Genomic DNA, 18,799 nt, shown 5'->3' on the forward strand with positions numbered 1-18,799 from the left:
CGTCCCTGCTATACACGTCTTATAGTCTGAAAAATACGGTAGATCCTATCTTTGGGGAAACATTTGAGCTTTAGTCATAACTATGGTACAAAACAGCATTTCTTGCTAATAGTAAAGGCAGTACCAGTCAATTTTAATAACTTATGCAAAAATATTGGAACAATTTCCCCAAGTGACATGTTTTTTACACTAACAGCATGACTCTGTCTTGCAAACTGTGCATGACAAAAATAGAGTTTGTCTTGTTCTTGTTTTTGCCCCAACCTGTTGTTGCCATGATTTTTATAGCATCAGCCAAAGCCTTGAAGGATAAAGTCCCCATCAGGTGCTTATGAAAGGCATATGTCTTCTTCTTTCTCCCATTAATTTCCTATGTTTTATGGTGTAACACAATTTTTTAATGAATTCAAAGCAAAATAATTAAGTAAATCATGATTTAATAAGAATGTGAAAATCCATTCAAAACTTCAAATTCTTGAGAACTTGTGTAATGTAAATATTCATCCTAACAAGAACCACAAAATGAGGTAAATACAGGCTATACTCAAAAGAATAATGAACAAGAACGATATTTAATTTAATTCAATTCAAGCTTTTTTTTAAATGAGATACAGATATTACTTTCTGTCCTATTAAAATTTACAGTTTGGTGACAATTGGAGATGTCTGGAGTTATCTCCAGGGTTTGGTGGGATTTTCATTTAATCTCTCTACTCTAGAATTTCCTGTATTTTGACTTCAAGAGGACCACCCGTGTCTGCAACTTTCAGTTCCTACTGTGCCCATACAGCAACATCATTGGCAGATGTGGTTTTCACCAAGGTAGATCCAGATAGTGCTTATAGATATAAGGAAAATAAGCTTACCAAATATTCTTAAGCTTTTAAAATTTAGCCTTCTCACAGGTGGCTCTTATACTGTACCCTGAACAGTATGTGCCTGGGGGGTGGGTGCATAAGCACACCAGTGTGCCTACCAAAAGTGGTATGCTGCCGGTTCGTGCCGGTTCGGGTGACATCATCCCACCCACCCTGACATCATCACGGACCTTCTGTGCAAACCCAGCATGCATGCTACTACTACCAAACTGGTAGTGAAGAGAATAGAAAACCATTACTGGTGCCTACCGTTCATGTCCTATTGTCCCCATTGATTCATACCAATTTCCTGTGCTCGTGTCCATGTTTATACTTATGCCTGTTATCTCATACATGTTTGACAAACTAAAAAAATAAATTAAATAAATAAATTCATGGACACCTAATACTCCACATGCCTGGGAGGAGCCAAGAAATATTTTATCTCTCATTGTGAAAGCTCTGGAGTAGTGAAAAGAATCCAAATGAATGCTAATTAATTAATTAATTAATTAATTAACAAGAAATTCGGTTGGGTAACTATACAGCTACACACACAAATGGAGAATCATCATTAAGAAGGAAAATATATGATGCTAATTTCTATTTGAATCATCATCTTGGAGCAACTAAGTGTTTAAGACTTGTTCCTATTTGTAGCAATGTACTACTTCTGGGAATGACATTTTTTGTTGATAGTTTCAGGATTTTCTTTCTATTAGGACCTGTAGCCCAATATCTGCTTCTCAAAGTAGACAAGCTAAGCCACTGTTTAGTAGCACTAAGACAAATACCATAGTTTATAAAACAAAGTGGCTGGGGTTATAGAACAGGTTAAACCAAAAGTGAACAACCTGCTTCTTCTTTAATCAAACCTCTAAACTGAGAAAAGCCATGATCAGACTTTTCCTAGATTTTAATTTGTTTCTTACAGCCATATTTCAGGGAGAAGTTTTATACCTTGAGCTCCTCTTTCCCATCCATCTATTTTTCCCTTTATCTCCCCCCTGCTCAGCTATTTGGATAATGGAAATGTCAAAAGCAGCTTTAGAGCCCAGTTGGTCTAAAGCAGGAAAATTACATTTTTTTAAAAATGAAGAAAAACCTTCACTCCAAACAATCCCAGTAAGCAGAAACAATACTCAGAAGTGATGGAAGTTGTAATCTAACATCTGGCAGGTCTCAGTGGCCCCTTTTGTGCTTAAAGAAATGCCACATTCAATTTGATCCTCTCATTTATAAAAAGCAACAGGAAACTAGTTTGACCTGCTGCATCCATAATATACATATAAAGTCTTTTAGTGCCAAATAACGCACTTAGTATTAGTTTCCAAGCAAAGTGCCCCCATGACACAGATTAATGTTTTTCTCCCTGAATGTTATTTTTCTGAATATATTTCATAGAACTAAAAAGAAACTCTATGCAAAATTGTGAATCAAAATTAATAACAAAGAACAAAATAAATGTAAACTTACTTGCATTTTTCAATGAACAGTTTTCCTTTTATTCTTCTATATGAAACTGTTAATAAATTGGGCCAGCAGATGTATGAGGAAGAGCAGGCATCTCACTGGAAGGGTACCTTTCTGTGTCCATAAATTCTCAAGTTCTGTAACTCTGAAGAAAAGTTGCTTTCAATCAAATCTGAAGTTCTGAGATTTTTTTTTAAAGAAATACTCACCCTTTTCTACCCAAATGGAATGTTGGGGTATATCTAAAAGGCTTCTTCCAGCAATTTGCCACTGATTTCCCCAACTTAGTCAGCTTTAATCTTCCTGCCATAGTCTGATTTTTCCTGTATGCTAGACCTTCATTTGGAAATTAATATAGTTTTTACACTATTTTTTTCTTTAAAAAAAACATCCTCATCCTCATACCTCTTCCTGCCCCTCAAAAGATGCTCTCCACTCCAGTTTGGGAACTCCTGTTCTAAACAAATAATGCTCAATAGATTAACTGATCTCATATGAGAAAGCTTACTATTGATGAAAGAAATGTCCTTCTGTGTCCAGCTCCAAGTGGGGAAAAAGATACTGGAGACATGGAGGCTGCTTGGAAAGATGGTTTATTGTTGGACAGGGCCACATAGCTTGAGCCCTGAACAGAAAAGGTGATCACATGCTTCAATGTTGGTGGAGAAGAAGAGAAGGGCTGAGGGAGGGGCTTGCTAGGCTTTTTATAACCTGTTCAGTCCCACCTCTCTGTTTCCTGTTCCTGTGTAAGAAATGCATTCTGATTGGTTGTCAGACTTCCAGAGGGCCATGCAGGGGCAACTCTCTAGGCTGCGTTTTGAATCCAGATTTAGTTGAGTTCTCAGATGCCATGTGGTCAGTTGAGTAAAGGGCCAATATTATCATGCCTTTACTCCCATCCCCCTTGGGGCTGCAGTGGAGAAGTCTTTATTATGTAAAAGGACTAGCTTGGCCTTCTTAGTGGCCCATTAACAGTGGGGATGGGCAGGAAGCTACAGGCAACTATTCTGTCTTTTAAAACATGTTTCTTTCTTTTCATATCCAGAGAAATATTCTGCCTTTTCAATATTTCCTAGGATATTTCATTTTTTTGGGAGAGGGCTGGATGATAACTTCCCACAATCCCTCCTTTTTATTTCAAAACATGTGAGTGGAACGCACATGTTTTTGACAAAAGATTAAAATTGGTCAGATCAGGGAGACTTAATTCTTCTGATGAAAAAGCATTGAGAGAGAGAGCAGAAGGATCTCTTCAGTGGCTCCCAATTTCTGGAAAGAAATCTACAGTATCCAATTTTCCATGCCAATTAGTATCAGATATCACTTTCTGTGAGCTTCCAGACAGGTTTTAAGCAAGCAGAAATCCCAAAATTATTCACAGCCATGCTTTCCCTTTAAGTTACAGGCTGCCCATTTTAAAAGGGATGGTTCTTGAACCTGCCCTGGCTCTTATTTTAGTGAGGCCAAACTGAGTTTAGCTGGTGTGCAATCCAGGCTATTTAGTATTTGTAAAATTACACAGAATGAGCCTGGGGACTCCTACTCATGAGACCACCAGTGCAACATATCCTGCTTTACTGGGCAGCATGGTTTTCTGTTTTGTCACAGTGAGGGCTTGGGTTTTTTTGGGGGAGATCCTCTCTGCTAGCTCTTCAACTGGGGGAATTGCCTGAGGGGAATTGACCCCCCCCCCCTGCACAGAAAAGGGAGAAACCACTGTTTAGGCTTTTTTGCCATGGCAAAAATCAACCTAGGAAAAGCTCTGTGTGGAGTTAAGTCAAGGAGATAGTTTCAATCAATTCTGAATGATCTCTCTCTCTCTCTCTCTCTCTCTCTCTCTCTCTCTCTCTCTCTCTCTCTCTCTCTCTCTCTCTCTCTCTCTCTTTGTGTGTGTGTGTGTGTGTATGTGTGTGTAGCTGCTTCTACAATACAGAAAATACAGACATTTTGGACAAAATCTCCCTCTCACTGGACAGACATCTAAGGTGTTCAGAACTTGCTGTGCTAGCCATTCTTAAATACAATTCTTACATGAATACATTAAACTGATTACAATATAAATGAGACAAGAAAGAAACCTTACAATGAATTTCTGTGAAGGAAGCAAAGAAAGAAAACTTTAGAATCAATTTTCACCCTCCCCCATAGTCTTTACAGCTGTCTTCTGGGGATAGAAGAGAGTCTTTTGGTCTTTACTTCTCCATCTCAGGGTCCATTCTTCCATATCTGCTGGATGGCATTAGGCGTAGCTTGCTGGTAAGAGTGGTCAGTCAGGCTTGGTAGAGTCTGTCCCAGGCTTAGCTAAGTTTTTTCCCCTCATGTCAGGTTTTATCAGGATGCAATCACCAGCAGCCAATTCAAGAGTTATGGTTTGAGCTAGCAGTCCTTTGTTTCTGAGGTGAAGAAAAAGAGGAGAGGCCAAGTATACAGTTCTTTACAGACATATCTTTAGTCTCATGTTGTGGAATCTCACCCATTCTGTCCAAATGTGGAAATCCAAACATTATTCCAGAAGGCAGACGATGTACATTTCATGGAACAGGACATTCCCACTGCTTCTATGATTGAAACACTTTTGCAGTAAGATGAGTAAATTTCCAAAAGGGACAACAACTTGTGTTGCAAACAAACAAACAAAATATCATAGGGTAGAGCACCTTGACTCATAAGCTTTTAAAAATGCACTCCGGTGTAAAAGAGGAAGGGAAGAACAGCTTTTAAAAAAATGCAATTAAAAAAAGAGGTACTTTGAGTCAACACTCCAAAATATTAGATTCCATTCAGATGGAAGCAAATTCTCATTAAGTATGTTAAAACATTTACAAATGTAAGCAAAATATCTCAAAATCATTTCTTTTTATAGGTTTAATTAAGCATTTTAAACCTCAAAAATTTCCAGAAGAGGGAAAAAAAATCAAAATTGTATTCAGAGCAGAAAAGGAAATGTAGTTCCATAACTTTTATATGCAGATGAAAAGATCACAACAGTGAAAGTTAAAGGTGCAGGAGCAGGTCACCCATTTATTCCACATTTCTCAGAGAGAAAAAAAGTGGTTAAAATGAGCAGAAAAACTTCAGCCCCCTTCAATGACCCAAAAAGAAGGAGGGAAAGAAGGGGGGGGATACAGAGAGGCATTCACAGGTATCACTGGGGGCATTTCATACACACACTCATGGTAAAATGAGCAGACACTCACTCTCCCCACCTTTTCTGCTTCCTCCAAAGAATGACCCAGAAGGAAGAAGGGGGGGGGATTCATGCAGGCAATCACAGGTCTCTGGATCCCTTCACTTAGCACTCCCTGGGGCATTGGGGACATATACTCACATTCATACTGCAGTCAGATGTTCATGCTTGCTCATGCCAACCAATCATAATAAGTATTTCAGGAAGCTTTTTTCACAAGCCACCAAGCTTCATTTTCTTTTATTAGAGGATCTCACCCTCCCTTCAGGTTTGGAAATTATAACACACATGCATACACATATACCATTAAACAACCTTGCAACTTACTATTTCTTTATATGAAAGGGAATCAAAGTACATTCATACCAACTTTTACTATCAACACTCACATTTGCACTGCAATCAGACTGTTTGTGTAAATTAATTTCACATACAAAAATCCCATTTCATTCTTTCTTCATGTAAAGCAGTTATTACAATTATTTCAGGGAGCTGTACATAAGCCAATGAGCTCCATTTTCTGTTATTAAGGGATCTCAACTTCTCTCCAGGTCTGGAAATGATTACACACACACACACACACACATACACACATACATGCACACATACCATGGAACAACACTTTCAGGCCTGGGGGAGGTTTTGTCCCTTTAAATCTTCAATTTTCTTTTATTGGAGAACATGTGGTTCATTCTCCAAGCAGGGGAGAGGGCTGGATGATAACTTCCCACACTATCCTGGAAGAAAACTATTGTTATGGTTCTAGTATATGCTTGATTGCTGATTGACCTTAGTCATGAAAGTAAAGTAAACATGGAATTAGCTAAAACAGGATGCACTTTACAAGTAGCAAGTAAGAACATTTACAAAAGTCAGAAGGCAGACATATAATTATAATTTTATGAAAATAGTTGTACAATCATGTTCACTTTTCATCCCAACTGAAGACTTCAAAATAAGAGTAAGCATCAGGGACATGCAGTCACTAGAGGCAAGGGAGGCGGAGCCTCACCACTCTCCTCAGGAAAAGAAAAGAAATTTAAATATTTTTTTAAAATAATTAAAGCCAAGATAGTTGCTACCAGATTCCAGGTCACAGTGGCTTGGTGTCTGCTTAGTGTTAACCAAAGCAGGAGGCGAGAGAACTCGGGGCCTCTTTTCCATAAGGAATTTTTCGCCTTCTAAAAGTTAAGAAAGAGTTAAAAGGCAAAGAAGTTCAGATGGAAAAGAGGCACTAATTCTCCCGCCTCCTGATCTGGAAGCAGCCAATCATGTCTTCTTGAGCACGCTTACGTTGGGCGGGTTATTTCGGAGGGCGCGCTTCAGAGGAGAGAGGAGTGGGGGAGAAGGAGGAGGCTCGCTCTTCACCCCTCCCCAACCTTCCCAGGGTCCAGATTCCCTTTGCTGCAAGCCTTGCTGTCTCTTGCATCCCAAAGGTGGGTGGGTGTGGGAGCTTTGGTGGCCCCAATTCTTCTCTGGGGGGCGGGGGGTGTCTCCTGGGGCTGCTGGCTAGATAGACTCCCGAGGAGCGACTCCTTCCTTCCTAGTCCCCCTGTGGGTGGCTGGAAATGTCCGCGCATTTCAGCCAGCCACAAAACGCTTAGCCGGGGGTTTCCGGCTGGCGGCCGAGGGACAAGCTAAAGTGCCGGCATGCACTTTAAAGTGCCATAGAGCGGGCTTGTTCTCTACTTTAAGGGGGCTTTGCATGGGAAGGGGGGGCTCTCCTTGGCTTTCCTCCCTCTCCTCAGCTGTAGCTGGGGTGAGGGGGGTGGATGGCGCGTGCACGTGCAATATTCCGGTCGCTGGGGGGTGGAGGCAAAATGTCACAAGGAAAATCCTGGCGCATGAGGGTGGGCGGAGGCAGGGGGCTCTGCCAACGCCAGCCGCTGCTGCCCGTCCTCGGTGCTTCTGGTGTGTGAGGCTGCTCGGGGAGATTATTCATTTCTTGCGTTCAGACACTTGCCTTAAAGCCCCCGCCGCCCCCCTCACCCAGCTATAGCGAGCGAGCACGCGCTTGGAGAGGCGGGCTCCGAGGCAAGCCCTCCGATCCTTATGCGGTGGGGAGATGAACCCTTCAGCTTGTCCTACCTCCCCTCCCCAAGCGGGTGCCCTCCTCCTCCTCCTCTCCTTCAAAGGCAAGAGGCAGGCAGTTTTTTTTTTCCGGAACGGCTTGGTCCTGCCTAGATTGGAGGGTGGGGGGAGGAGACTATAGAGGTCCTGCCCGCTTGCCTCACCTGCCGTGAACTTCACCGCACGTCACTGGTAAGCATATATGGGGAAACTGCTGTAAAGCTTTGTAATCCTAGACAGACTTGCTATAAAAAGGTCATACTTGCAATAGGAAACTGGGCAGAAGCTGCAGTATCAATCACTTACATGTCCTTCTAGGTAACTGATACAGAAACAAGATTCCTCTCTGAAAGATAGCAATATAAAGTTTGAGGCAACCATATAAAATACTTTAGCATCATTTAATGCTGCTGTGGATGTGCATTTCTTTTTTCTTTTTTAAGAATTACCCTACCTTAAAATTTTAAAAAAAGATAGTCACATTTAAAATTTGTATCTTTGACTCTATACAAAGAAACATCAAGCTTTACTGAAAGATGAATAAGTCCAAAACAAAACACCCCCCCCCCCAATATCTTTGTTATAATTAATTATAATTCAGCAAATTGTGAACAAGACTTTTGCCTCAAGCCTTCATCGTACTGAATGTTAAGCAAGATAGAGAGAGGGAAAGCTGGTCTGATGTTGACAATTTTTTTTTATTCTGATTTTCTACTAACTATGCCATGGTTGGCTTGAATTGAACTGAATTGAATCTACTGAATAAACTACAACTCAGTATTGTATATATGGGTTCATACAACATGGTAAGTGTACTATAAATAGCAATAGCACTTAGACTCATATACTGCTTCACGGTGCTTTACAGCCCTCTCTAAACAGTTTATAGAGTTAGCATATTGCCCCCAACAATCTGGGTCCTCATTTTGCCAACCTTGGTAGGATGGAAGGTTGAATCAACCAGTGAGAATCGAACTGCCAGCAGCCGGCAGTCAGGAGAAATAGCTTGCAGTACTGTGTTCTAACCACTGCACCACCACATAAATCAAACATATTACCTAATGGTTTTGTTCTGTGGTCAAGTCTAACCATTCTGATTATGCAAAACAGTTTGTAAACCTAACTGTAATCATTATGCACTAACCGGCATATTTCTAATTGTCAGATTCTAACAACATCCACAACAAAGATGAAAATGTCATCCTTAACTCTCCTGCTTTCCAAGTTCTCACTTCTTCTGCCACCAGACTGATACTGCATAAACCAAAGGATAGCTATCAGCAGACAATACCATTCTGCTTTGAAGTCTGAGACTCACAACCTGTCTCCAGATTCTTGCTTCTCATGAATATTAGGGGTCTGTCATATGTCTAGCATCATATCTAGAACCATATCTGGATACATGGATAGAAAACAAAGTCAGTGGTCACAGCTCCTGCAGCTGCACTTGGCCAAGGCAAACAAGCAGTGGAGGATCAAAGGCACAAAAGTTACCTGCCTTTGTATCTATGGGTGTCTTATAAGTGTTTCAGGGTGACATGGCTTTGAGGCTACAGGTCCACCCGTAGGTTAATCCAGCTCCATGGGCACAGTGGGCAATGGGATGTTTGAAGGGGAGGGGGCAAAAGGTCAACTCAATGGCTAAAATAGATACAGATTAGCAGACAGGAACAGAGGGGTTCCCTTTTACTGCCCTATTCCTCCATGTTTTGCCAATACAAAGAACTACAGTACTTCCTAAAATAGATTCCTCCAGCTCATTCAACAGGAATCCACCTGCAGTGATAATCTAAGGTCTGAGAATGCAGTGGAGGCATCCAAAGCTGGTCTGGTATTAGCTCCTTTCAACTGATCAGGCAGGGAAGGGAATGGTGCCCTGCACAACTTCTTTGCTCCAGCCTGCAAACTTAGAAACTCTACCCTATTTCCGCCAGTCTTTTTTTTAAGGGGGGAGAGGGTCAGGCCCGGGAAGCAGACAGCGTGCGATGCGGAGAACTTTCTCGCGCGGGGAACTTAGCGCTCCTCGCGAGCCGGCCCGAAGACTCCTGAAAGGTAGCAGCTTGCCGAGCGGGCGGGGCAACCCACCACCACTTCGGGGAAAGGAAAGGGCCGGGGCTGCCTGGCTCGCGGGTAGGTCGAGAAGTTCGCGAGGCGGGGCTCCGCGTCGAAGCAGGCGGGCTGGGGAGTTTCACCCCGTCTCATTTCGCCGCGGGAGGCGAGCGCTGCGCCACAGAAGCCTCTTTCCTGATCGGGAGGTGGGAGCCTCCTCTGCGAAGGAAGCGCGGGGCGCATGCTGGGGCGTGTGAGACCTGACACTTGGTCTCCGGCTGAACTTCTCCTAGGATGAGGTAAAGCTGGTGCTGCTTGGGCATGGCCAACTCGCTTGCCAATAACCCGCCCAAGTGGGGAACGAGGGCTCTTGAAGGACTTGGGGGACAGCGGCTGCTCAGGATAGGCGGTGGGCATTTTCGGGAACTTATTGTCAATGCGAAACGCCTTTCTAAACAGACTCGCTTCGCTCTGCTCTGGCATGGCAATGCACCTCCCTCTTCTCCACTTTTACCTACAGTTTTGTTTGTTTTGCTTTGGGTGCATTTAATAGTCCGCTTTTTGGTACAGGGAGGCTGCCAGGACAAGTCCTTGGAGTTTTCTTGGCAAGGTTTCAGAAGTCGTTTTACCATTGCCAGCTCTCTCGGGCTGAGAGAGAGTGCCTGGCCCAAAGTGGCTTTGTGCCCAAGGCAAGCCTAGGACTCAGTGGTGAATTAAGGCTCACTGATGCCCTAAGCACTGACAAATCTTGGTGCTCCTCCTTTGTATATACTGTACAAATCTTTATTGAGTTGTTGTTTTCTCAGCTTTTTTGTGTCCCCTTGGGCCTGGTACCCTAAGCACGTGCTTAGTCTGCTTAACCAGTACAGCTGGCTGAAGAATTCTGGGAGTTAAAGTCCACAAGTCTTAAAGTTGCCAAATTTGGGGACCCCTGGCTTAATGGTTAATACACCAATTTTAGAACTCATGGTTTTCTGGTGTCTTAACCACTACACCAAACCGACTCTCACTCTGTCTCATGTTAATTCTTCTTTTTTTTTAATTCTATCTTTTTGAACGTTATGTTGCTACCTTCCCTCCCTCGATTTTTCACCTCAAGTGTTGGACTCGCGGCTTGATCCAGGTTCCTTTGAGTAGGAACCAGGGACTATAATTCAAGGTTGCACCTCTGAGCCCACCACCCCACTCCAACTCTGTCATTGGACAGCATTATAATAATAACTTTGAACGACTTTATAGGATTACCTGACTTGCTCGGGCAATGTCAGCAAAGTGTTTTAAATGCTGGCAACCCGCTTCTCCGTGAAAGTTTGAATATTAAGAAATGCTGGGTTCGCTGTTATTGACCAAACTATCCCCTAAGGTGCCTTGACACTGTATTGCTGTCTCCCTACTCTGCAATTGCAAAAGCTTCCCAAAAGCATTACTTGTGGGGCCAATTCAACACTATTCTTTATTATATTATTTTCCATTCATAGCATTATCTTTTCCCAGATACCTCCCCATCCCAAGAGCATCCTTTAAAAAGTTTTAAAGTTTCGTCATAATTGTAAAAAAGGAAGAAGAAGCTTTTATAGCCAAGTAAACCTCTTTTGTACTGCTTTAAAGCAAAAGAACCTGAAATTGTTGGTGGTTTTTACATATATAATATAAATTTGGAGACTACCCATCTTGCTCACAATGACTTTTGGTGACTTAATGGTTTTTAATGCATTTATAGTGGGTGCTTTCCAACATAGTTTGTTTTTCTATTATATGTGTAACGCTCATTTTATTCCGAGGGAATGCAATGATTGTGCTGTTGCCAGAAATCCATAAATTGAAGCTTTCTTTAAATTCCAGAATTTCGGTCGGGAATATAAAAATTGTGAGAAATGAAACAAAGTTTAGAATAGCTTTCCCTAAAGTAGTACTTTCCCATGATACCATTAGTGACCAGGAGGTTATTGACAGAGAAATTGGAAGGTACCCACTTGTAGATATTTGAGCTAAATGAAATATTTTTTGTGGAATTATCACTTTGTCAATTTTCCAGAAAGGTTTTTATGCAACAAATGGGATTAAACAGGATTAAAACTAGATAGTCATAAAAGTAATCCCTTTCTTCATTGTAAATATTGCTCACCATGCAAAGATAGGAACTGGAAAAAAACTTTATTGAGGAATTGAAATACTTACATTCTGTGTAAAAGTAAATTATTTTTAAATATATTATAATTCAGTTGTTTGACACTGGCTTTAATTTTTGTTTCTTTTATACTCTTCTATACTCTGTGTAGATAATTTGGCTCATCTCAGTAGAACTCATTTATAAATTATCTGTGGACTTCAGATATGCCTAAAAATTACTTTCAGAATGATACTTTATTAGTCTAATGCAACAGAAATATGAATGTCACAAAACTTTGATGACTTGAAAAAATTATGATTGTATATCCCAAAGGTGCTCCAACACACACACACAAATGGCAACTACACTTTTCTTGAAGACATTTCACTTCACCTCTGAAGAGCTTCTTCATTTCTAACTAAGTGATCTGGAAGGAAGGATTTATACTCTGTGAAAAGAATTTCTGGATCCCTTTTCTGAACCAGGATATTGCAAACAAATAAAACTCAAGGCATAATGCTGGTGGAAAAGAGGGGAAATGTTTATTCCCAAAAGCTAAGAGGTTTGAAGGTAACTATAGAGAAATTGGGGTACAGAGAGTTTGTTTTATAGAACTGGTCCTATAGTAAGTGGTATGTATGTGCTGGTTGTAGTGTGAGGTCAATCTTAATTTCCTTCCTGATGTCAAAAAAAAATTGGGTGGTTTGGGCAACCTATTTGTGGGTGTGGGGAAGTGTGACTGGAGAGGTTCTTTGTCTGGTTAACTACTCTTGCCCAGGTACTTGGATTTGGTACTTATTTTTGTAATTTAAAGTTTAGCAGAAGTGCAATTCAATAATCTATTCTTACAAGGTATTTTCTATTGTTTCCAGTCTCAATGGATCATGGATTTGTGTTAAAGGTTAACGGATAACCAGCACAATGAAATAAATAAAGTTAATTTGGAATAAAGAATCTCCTATGGTTATTTTTTATTAAAATAACATTCTTCCCCCACCTCTTTTCAACACTGTAGTTGTTGACAATACCTGGGGATTAATCTGTGTCCTCAGAGTACCTGAATCAAGACTGCAAATCAGTGTGCAACTGGCTTGGGATGCTGAAAGGACTGCATTGTTAACACTGCATTGATAGGTGGTGTGGTACCTCCCCCCTCCCCCACTTATCTCCTGTTTACAATGCAATCCCTGAAACTGCTTATCTTCTGCTTACAATGAAGTCCTTTTAGAAGTCTCAAGGCAATTCATACTCATCTGTACTCTGGCTGATTGAAAAGAGTATAAATCCTGCTTTCCCTACCAGTCAATTAGAGATGAAGAAGCTTATTGGAGGAAAAGTTAAATGTCTTCAATTAAAAAAGAAAAAGCTCAGTTGCAGATTGGAAAAAAAAATAGCACCTTGTTAACAACCATGACCTGGATAACTGAGAATTCCCATCGACACTTATTATTGTATACATTTTAATAAACATGACAAAATGGCCTTTCTGTCTCACTAATGCCTCTTCTATTTTTTGTCATTTCATTTCTCTGTCATCCAGTGCTGATTGCAATAAAGAGACATGCATTACAGAGATTTGGATCTATTTCTTGCACAAGGCATTTTGAAATTATCCTAAGGACTGTGTGGTATTCTAGGACCACACTCTCTGAACAGTTTACAAATATCTGCTTATTTCACACACACACACACACACACACACACACACACACACAGGGTCCTCATGTAACTGATCTTGGAAGGATGGAAACCTTGAGCCAGTCAGGTTCAAACTCCTGACTGTGGGCAGAGTTCGCCTGTATTACAGCATTCTTTCTACTTTACCACCACAGCTCCTCCCTAACAGAAAGTCTACCAGTCTCTCTTTCCGACACTAAAGATTTCTGCCCTGGTGAATTATAATATTATCCAGTCATTATTGTGCTGATTTAAAGCCTGTCTTAATTCATCACAGAATTCTAAATTAGTAATGTGAAATGTTTCTTTTTCCTCTCATTCAAGATCAGTGCTTTGATCCCTACTTGCACTACTCCTGAGTTTTAAGAACAGAAAACCATGTTTTATGAGTTCAGCTGGATATATGAAGACTCCCTCTAAGGGAGATGTGCATAGAGCAGAGAAGAATATTGGATATAAAACTAGAATGTGAACATGTTCCACTTCCTCTCATGTTTTGTTTGAACATGCCATAAGAAACTTTGTGGGAAAGAGTTTATATCCCAAGAGTGTAAATTAGACTAAAGCTTTCTTCTATAGCTGAAATCCAAAAAAAAATCATATAACAAAGAGAAACATTATAGGTATCTTAAATTTTACTGACATCTACTGCAGTTAAACATTTACAAAAGCTTATTATGAGCTTCTTGTAAGCTAAGCAGGTATTTTTTCAGTTATAAAATGGAAAGTAGTTGGGGTTCACTTGTGAAAAGAAATGTAAATAGCATTGTTTAAATATTACACATGTTACTAGTGGAGAAGGCAAATTAGGGGGTTCAGTTCTGACTTCAGACTAGACTGTCTTCTCCCTAATTCCATTTGTTCAGGATTGGATGGATTGGTCAATGGGACTGAACATGTGGGGTCAACCTAAATCTTCTTCCAATGAGATGACTATCTTCTAAAGCAGATTGGGAGGGAGGAAAGTCATTCATGTATTGTTGGTTTTAATCTAAAGAGAGAGAGAGACAGGAGACAAAACCTTTATCTTCTGGTCTTATCCAATCTGCCTTATTTTTTTTATCCGATTCCTCCAACCCAGCATCATTGCCTAACAAATTGCAAAGATGACAAAAAGACTTTACATTAAGATATATTAAATTAGAGGAACAAAGAGAAATAAAATTGTAGCAAAACAGATTCCAAATACTTCAGTATTTGTTTACTTCAGTAAAACATTTAACATTTGAATAACAAAAAACTCTGAAAAGGTTGTCTTTTTTATTACATTGTTTGTTATCAAATTCCTTCTTATCAGATTTATCTAAAAAAAAAAGGTCTTCAGTTTTCTCACAATTTTAAGAGAACCAATTTTGTATATTGATTAGGTCACTGGGGACCTGGAGGCCATGGGATATAGTCCTCACCTTCAATATGAAACAAACTAGGTGACCTTAAACTAGTCACTTTCAGCTAGGAAACAGGTAATGGCAAGCCACTTAAAAAATCTTGCCAAGAAAATCGCAGGGACATGTCCAAGCAGATACCAGGAGTCAAGACCAACTTGAAGACACCATAAACAAACAATGCTGTTTCTGGGTGTGTGACATGTTGAGGCAGTCCATAGGAATCCAAACAATTCAAAATTATTAAATAAGTTAAAATCAGTTAATGACATTGTTTTAAAATGCTGTCAGTAATTAATAATTTGGTATTTTATGTCTAAGAGTGGCTTCTGAATATGTATATAGACAATTTTTTTTATTTTTGCTATTGGCAGAATACATCTAAAATGTAAGAGAGACTATTCTGGATGTCTGTTTAATAAAATAATAAAAGGAGCAGTTAGCAGGCTTGTTTTTGTTTCTGAATCTGAAAAGGGGTGCTTAAACTTTTTATTATATGGTACCAATTTTGTAGACATGAGCTTCTCCCCATGTTTCTTTGCACATTTTCCAGCAAGCAGAAATTTGAGTAAATAAAAATGGGAATGGGAAAACATAAGAGATTTCTTACACAATAGATATGTAAGATACATAATGTATCTTGTCTTTTGATGTACACTGAGAGCATATGCACCAAAGACAAATTCCTTGTATGTCCAATCACACCTGGCCAATAAAGAATTGTATTCTATTCTATAGTAAATTTGGCCTTAAGTAAAAGATCTGTTGGAAGAAATGTTATCTGGGTTCAGTTCCAAATGGGGGAAAAACACTGGAAACATGGAGGCTGTTTGGAAAGATGGTTTAATTGTGGACAGGATCACATGCCCTGGAGCTTCTGGGTGAAAATGGAAGAGATGTTGAGAGTCCCTGGGTTTTATGCCCTCTGGGCTTTGAACTTCCTGGGGCATAGGAAAAGTATCCTGATTGGTTGCTGTCACAGGTCATAGCTAGCTTTGTTGGTTGTCTGCGTGCTATGTTTGGTTGAAACTTGGTGGGTGTGCAGTGAAGGGCAATGAAATGGCTCTCCCTGAAGGGGGTAGATTTTTGTTATGTAGAATAGACTGGCTCAGGCCTTAATGACCCATTAACAAAGGTGGGGGAGCTAGGTTTCTGCCTCTCTGAATTTCTACTTCTCTTTTTAGGGGAAATATTTTGCCTTTTTAATATTGCCTAAAATATTTCATTTTCTGGAAGAGGGGTAGATTTTAACTTCCTATAGATCAAAATCAGGGACCACTTGAGATATCTACATTATTGTTTTAAAGTGTTTGGAACTATTGTTTTGGGATTTGAATCCAGCTAAAAAAATTAAAAAGTATCTTGACTCTAGGTTGTTCAGCTCTGATATAAAATATGGAGAGGGATTTAGGATTTTTGGAGGCTCAGAAGTACATCAGAACTAAACATTTTTGAAAGCAAAATGTGCAAAAAGCAAACCCAGAGTAAACAATGTATCTTTGTCACATCAGTAGTCTATTAGTGACTACCAAGATCTTTCTGAAGCATCTGTATTCAGAAGGTTTCTTTGCTTACATTGCACCCAAATGTATTCTTAGAACCCATGTTTTGTATGGAAGTCCATCCAGCTTCTTGTTAAAAAAGGCAAATTTAAGCCAGAGCAGCATCCCAGATAAATTGGAATGCAGCAACTGGAGCAACAGCACAACTTTTACTTTTATTTTAGCCAAAGAATGATAATGTGCCCATGAGCTTCATAGCACATACCACAGCCTTCTACTCACGGCATTCAAGGAACTAAAACAAAATTTTAATTTGGGAGGAAGATTAAAAATATGTGTGTAGTTACAGGTTTGACCAGTTTCCATTTGAGCTGCGCTGGTTACCAACTGTAATTCAAGATGTTGTCATGAGAAAAGCTTAGATTATGGCATGGTTACTATGGGATCATATTTCTCCTGTTGTTTTTACTAATAAATAAGGTCTTGGTGAATTGGGTCCCAGCTGTCAAGCAATGACATCATGTGAGACATACGATCCATTCATTCATGGGAGCTGTGTTTGCCCTGTGGAACAGCATCTCTCTAAGGTCCATAAGGCTCCAAATCCAATAGAATTTGATAAAGCTATAAAAATGATTTTTTTTAATCAGCTGACCCTAGCCTAGAATGTAGTGATAGTCTTTTTAATGGTTGGGATTAGGTCTGTTCTAGTTATTGTTTCCCAGTATAGTTCACGTTCAAGATCTTATCTTCCTGTTAGCTTTTACTTACTATTTTTTAAACATGAAGCGTTAATCCTATTATGTAATTTAGAGACACTTTCATGACTGATATGGTTTATAGGTTGACAGTGGTGGAATTCAAATAATTTAACAAATGGTTTTCTGCCCTAATGACCAGCTGGGTAGGCGTGGCTTGTTGGTCATGTGACTGGGTGGGCATGGCCTGTTGAGGACTCAGAGAGTCCTCGACATACGACCACCCTGATTGGCTGGGGCGCAGCATCGCCTGTTGCTAGCTGCTAGAGGTGCCCTGATTGGTTTAGGCACAGTGTCATCAGTTGCTAGACGCTAAAGCGTGCCCATTGGCTATCCCTGCTCTGACAGCTCGTTTAAATAGCTGTCAAGCAGGGATGGTGCTGAATCGCCTGTAAATAGTTTCTGTTGTAAATAAACCTCTTGTTCGGCAGTCCTGGCTCTCATCTCGTCTCATCTTTCCCGCCAATCCTCTAAACTGGCGACGAAGGTGGGATGCCGGTGATTCCAATAAACAGCGCCTAGGACTGAACGAGAGGAAAATCAGCCACGTAGCCACTCAACCCGCGAAGCAACCGCCGGCTCTGCAAACCAACAACTTTCCCCCCCCCCTCTCTCTGCCAAATGTCATGACCGAGAGATTTGCCTTAAGAGTTAAACATGGCAGCAGCTTTACCACCGTTCACTCCATATGGGACCGCCGGCGAGTCGTGGGCCGGGTTCCTCAAGCGCTTTGAGTGCTATCTCATAGCCTCAAAAAATCATAACCTGCCACCGGAGGAAAAGTGCAGCTTCTTCCTTAGCTGCTGCGGGCCTGCTATGTTCGCCTCTGCAAGGGCCCTGGCCTCCCCACGGCCAGTTTATCAGCTCAGCTGGGGGACGCTGATGGCGAAACTAAAGAATCATTATGCGCCCACACCATCTCGCATTGCCCGCCATTATGCATTTCGCCAATGCGTCCAGAAACTGGCGGAATCCATCAGCCAGTTTCTGCAATCCCTACGCGTAACGGCAATCCAATGCAACTTCAGGGACTTAGAAGACAACCTTGTAGAATAATTTGTCTGTGGGGTCAAAGACATCCGTCTTCACCGCCGCCTCCTGTCTCACCCTGAGATCACCTTGCAGCAGGCCGTGGACGAAGCCAGAGCAGCCGAGCTCTCGGAACAGTCCACAGCTGACATGCAGCGCCTGCAGCCTCTTCTTCAGCCTCAACCGCTACTTCCGCCTCCACCTCCACCTCCTCTGTGCCCTCCGCCGGCTTCCCAGGCTTGCCTCATCGATGAGCTGGTGCCGCTGGAAGACCCTGGCTATGAGCAAGTGGCCCAGCTCCGTGCTCAACCTCGGCGGCCTCCCCCTCAGCCGGCTGTTCCTGCCTTGTCTGTGTGTGTGGGCTGCGGCAGCAGACACGCCCATTCTGCATGCTCATTCAAGGGCACCGTCTGCCGTCACTGTAGCAAGAAAGGCCACATCGCCCAGGTCTGCCGTGCCTCACTGCCTGCACCTTCCTTCCTTCAGCAGCCTGCCGCGCCTCAACCGCAGCCGCGCCGCCAGACTCCTCGGCCCACGAGATGGGCTGAAGATTGCTACGCTGCCAGCCTGCCGGACTTTGCCGGGGAGACTGTCAGCCAGGCATCCGCTGGTGCGAGGAAGGTCTCTGCAGCCCTCCAGCTGGAAGGTCAGCCCTGCTGCATGGAGGTGGACTCCGACTCCTCCCACTCCCTGCTATCCTGG

At 41.5% G+C, this 18,799-nt stretch overlaps 1 protein-coding gene across 2 annotated transcripts in view; it reads left to right on the plus strand.

Annotated features, from left to right (window-relative positions):
• Positions 1 to 9,849: 9,849 nt before the first annotated feature.
• CHST9 (carbohydrate sulfotransferase 9) overlaps positions 9,850 to 18,799 on the plus strand; it is a 70,295-nt gene continuing 61,345 nt past the window's right edge. For both annotated transcript variants that reach the window (XM_087707136.1, XM_087707137.1), the window contains exon 1: positions 9,850 to 9,935. In XM_087707136.1, coding sequence (XP_087563262.1) covers positions 9,931 to 9,935 — 5 coding nt within the window. In that variant the 5' untranslated portion in view covers positions 9,850 to 9,930. The remainder of the gene's footprint in view (positions 9,936 to 18,799) is intronic.

Source organism: Thamnophis sirtalis, unplaced genomic scaffold (genome assembly GCF_051295495.1).
Source record: "Thamnophis sirtalis isolate CommonGarterSnake01/CBP01778 unplaced genomic scaffold, rThaSir2_p1.2 scaffold_2, whole genome shotgun sequence".
Taxonomy (NCBI): Eukaryota; Metazoa; Chordata; class Lepidosauria; order Squamata; family Natricidae; genus Thamnophis; species Thamnophis sirtalis.